The 2,284-nt window shown below is 63.2% G+C and overlaps 1 protein-coding gene across 1 annotated transcript in view; it reads right to left on the bottom strand.

The window, feature by feature from the left end:
- Positions 1–573: 573 nt before the first annotated feature.
- The window catches only part of OTX1 (orthodenticle homeobox 1), a 1,919-nt gene continuing 208 nt past the window's right edge, over positions 574–2,284 (bottom strand). Inside the window, exons 2-3 of the mRNA XM_042893295.1 lie at positions 1,835–1,986; positions 574–1,329 (exon numbers count right to left, since the gene is read on the bottom strand). Of these exons, the coding sequence (XP_042749229.1) occupies positions 574–1,329; positions 1,835–1,986 (908 nt within the window). The remainder of the gene's footprint in view (positions 1,330–1,834; positions 1,987–2,284) is intronic.

Below are 2,284 nucleotides of genomic sequence, written 5' to 3'. Positions count from 1 at the left end.
AAGAACCCAAACTTTTTTTTTCCTGTTTTTCTTTCCTTTTTATTATTTTTTTTTAATTTTTTCAAAAAGCTTTTTGTTTTTTGGTCTGCGGGTCGGCCGAGCAGCCCTTCCCTCCCCTCCTCTACCTCCTCCTCCTCTCCAGCCCCACCGGCCCCTGGCGGACAGACGGATGGACGGAGGTGGCCCCGGTAGGGGAGAAAAACTGAGAAATAAAAATAAAATTTTAGGGAAAAAAAAAAAAAAAAAAAAAACAAGAAGAAGGAAATGTTAAAGTTGCATTTTTGCATTGGGTTCATCGCCATCGACGGTGGCCCAGGAGCATCAGCTGAAGGGAACGGCTGCAGCGCTGGGCTGGAGCCGGTGCTCATCCATCCCAGGAGCGCGGCCAACCAGGAGCAGGGAGCCTTTGGGTTTTTGTGTTCCAAGTCCTCTTCCGTTCCGTTTAAAAAAATAATAATTATAAGAACCCGGCCGGAGGGGCGCGGGACGCAAATAAATATCAGTCAGGAGAGACGGGGCCGCTGCCAAAGCGGGGAGGAGGCCTGGGGTGGGGGTCGGTGTGGGGCCGGGCCCTCACAAGACCTGGAAGCGCCAGGAGGCCTGGTCCTTGTAGTCGAGGCAGTCGGGGGAGTTGAAGTTGAGCTTCCAGGAGGCGGCGGCGGCCGGCTCCTTGTAGTCCAGGCAGTCGGAGGAGTTGAAGGGCAGCGCGGTGCCGCCGTAGCCCTGGTGGTGGTGGTGATGGTGGTGGTGGTGGTGGCCCGAGCTCTGGCTCAGAGGGTGGTGATGGTGGTGGCCCGGCACCGAGGAGGGACCCATGGGGCTGAGCTGGTGGGGATGGTGGTGGGAGTGCATGGGGGCCAGGTAGGAGCTGCAATCCACTCCCCCGAAGTAGGACGAGGAGGGCGGTGCGGGGTAGCCCTGCCCGTACCCGCCGCCCTGGCCGTAGGACACGGGGTAGCTGGCGGAAGCTGCGGGCCCCGCACGCTGCATGCAGGACGCGCCGGCGGGCGGCAGGGTCTCGGGCACCGTCACCCCCGCCGGGGCTGCACCAGGAGAGATGGAGGCCGGGCTCCAGATGGACGAGGCCGTCGTGCCCAAGGAGGCCGGGGCAGCCCCGGCTGCCACTGCAGCCCCTGAAGAGGCCGAGCTGGAGGAGGAAGAGGAGGCAGAGGAGCTGGAGGCGGCCGCCGGCGGCGTGAACTGCCCGCTGCTCTCCGAGCCTGAGCTCTCACGGGCCGGCGATGACTTCTTCTTGGCTGGGCGGCTCTTGGCTCCGCCGCCGCTCTGCTGCTGCTGCCGGCACTTGGCGCGGCGGTTCTTGAACCAGACCTGGGGGAAACGGGGCTATGAGCGGCAGGGAGAGGAGCCGGGGGCCCTGCTTGCCCTCCTGCAGCCGGGCGGCCTCACCCGCACCCACACTCCGCCATTACACCCACGGAGCCCTGCCCGCGCCCTGACGGCATCACCCCAAATGCCCTCAGCAAGGAGTGGGGCGTCCTGTCCTGTTGTACTGGGGTCACTGGGGCTTGAGGCCAAGGGAGCCCACCGAGCTCAGGACCCCTCAACAAATGACCGTGGGGAAGGGGCCAGCACCCACACACCCACCCTGCAGGCAGCACTCCGGGGCCGCTGCTGTGCAGCAAGGCAGGACAGGGGCTGTTAACCCCGCAGGGCAGGTGGAGGGGGGAATACAAATTAAATAAGATCGAAAAAAATTACAAGTGAACAGAAAATAAACAAAAGCCCCTTCCCCTGAGCAGCACAGCCCACGCACGCCCCAGGGAGACCGGCTGAGCATGGCCGACCGCGCCGAGTGCCCCGGTCCCGGCAGTACCTGCACTCGGGACTCGGGCAGATTGATCTTCAGGGCCACCTCCTCCCGCATGAAGATGTCGGGGTAGCGAGTCTTGGCAAACAGGGCCTCCAGCACGTCCAGCTGCGAGCGGGTGAAGGTAGTGCGCTCCCGGCGCTGCTTCCTCGGGGTGGCTGCGGGCAGGCACCGTCACTGTGGCACCGCGCGGCCCCGGCACCCCGCGGTGGGGCGTCCTCGGAGCATCCCCCCCCTCCGCTCTGTGGACCCCACATTATGGAACCCCTTGGTCCCACGGCACTGCCGTGCGGGGCCGAACCCCATCCCGCTGCAGACGGGGTGAGCAGAGAAGCACCTGGGAAGGATCAGGCCTGGACGCGGTGGGAGATCCGTGGAGATTTCGTTGTAGGGAAATAAACCACACTTCCACCTCCCCTCCTCCTCCCCGTTCTTTTTCTTTTCCTTCTTTCTTTC

The sequence above is a fragment of the Lagopus leucura genome, unplaced genomic scaffold, assembly GCF_019238085.1.
Source record: "Lagopus leucura isolate 7727_CA_CO unplaced genomic scaffold, USGS_WTPT01 Super-Scaffold_73, whole genome shotgun sequence".
Classification (NCBI taxonomy): Eukaryota; Metazoa; Chordata; class Aves; order Galliformes; family Phasianidae; genus Lagopus; species Lagopus leucura.
This window is presented reverse-complemented; position numbering and strand designations above follow the sequence as displayed.